Here is a 1,007-nt window from a genome sequence, read left to right on the forward strand (position 1 = left end):
TTTGAATGAAACCTTTTCCACACTGTTTGCAGGTAAAAGGCTTCTCTCCGGTGTGAGCTCTCAAGTGCCTGTTCAAGTCGCCTTTTCTATTGAAACCTTTTCCACACTGTTGGCAGGAGAATGCCTTCTTTGGCTCCTCTTTCAGCGACAGGATGTCTGTGACGAAAAAAGACAAATGAAAGTTAGTTTTTGTACCGTTAAACCTGGCCATGACAACTTTTCTCAAGACATTTAACTTTTGTTGCGATTTCAGGCCAAAATAGTAGTGCAAGCGAAGGTCTAAACTGGACACTTTACACTCTCAGTGTGCAACGATTCTCAGGGAAATGAACAGAGAACATTGATCCAGGCAACAGAAGAAATAATCCTACTCACGATAGGGTTTTAATGACAAAAACTGGACAATTAGCTTCATCTGATCAATGTCTTGAGGTACTTGAGGTATAAGCAGAATAACTGACTGCAGGTCGTTGAATTATTCAGAAAAATAATACACACCTGAAGTTATGATGATGATGATAACAACAAGCACCTGGGTTCAAAATTAATTATTTTTTAACATTTGTGGTCATATTTCATTTGTGTGGTTTTTGAAGTGTTCCTATAAACCTTCATGAAAGTCTTTGTACGTGTTCATCTGAAGAAAAAGTCCTGTAAACCCGAGACGGCACAAGGGGGAATAAAAGATGAGAAAATGTCATCTTTGACAGAGCTAGCCTATGTTATGTTACACAGATTAGGTCAAAAGCAATGACTCTTTTCCATTTATTTTCAACTTAGCTACTTCAGTATGCTCCCTCAGACAGTCAAGCACGCGTTTTTGATCTTCAGTTCACCACATTTAATGTGTGTGACATGGTAGAAAATAAAAAGGAGCTCTGTAAAATGTAATTTTAAAGAGTATGAGGTGTCCTAAAAGAGGTTTACGTTTAAACTGTACTTCAGTGAAGTACAAATCCACCAAAAGTAATACAACTTCAAATATTTTACACCCTGGGATGTGCTTC

The 1,007-nt window shown here is 37.8% G+C and overlaps 1 protein-coding gene across 1 annotated transcript in view; it reads right to left on the minus strand.

Annotated features, from left to right (window-relative positions):
- LOC122328177 (gastrula zinc finger protein XlCGF7.1-like) overlaps positions 1-1,007 on the minus strand; it is a 5,424-nt gene that overhangs the window by 2,935 nt on the left and 1,482 nt on the right. The window contains exon 2 of the mRNA XM_043223882.1: positions 108-156. Within this exon, the coding sequence (XP_043079817.1) occupies positions 108-156 (49 nt within the window). The remainder of the gene's footprint in view (positions 1-107; positions 157-1,007) is intronic.

Source organism: Puntigrus tetrazona, chromosome 22 (genome assembly GCF_018831695.1).
Source record: "Puntigrus tetrazona isolate hp1 chromosome 22, ASM1883169v1, whole genome shotgun sequence".
NCBI lineage: Eukaryota > Metazoa > Chordata > Actinopteri > Cypriniformes > Cyprinidae > Puntigrus > Puntigrus tetrazona.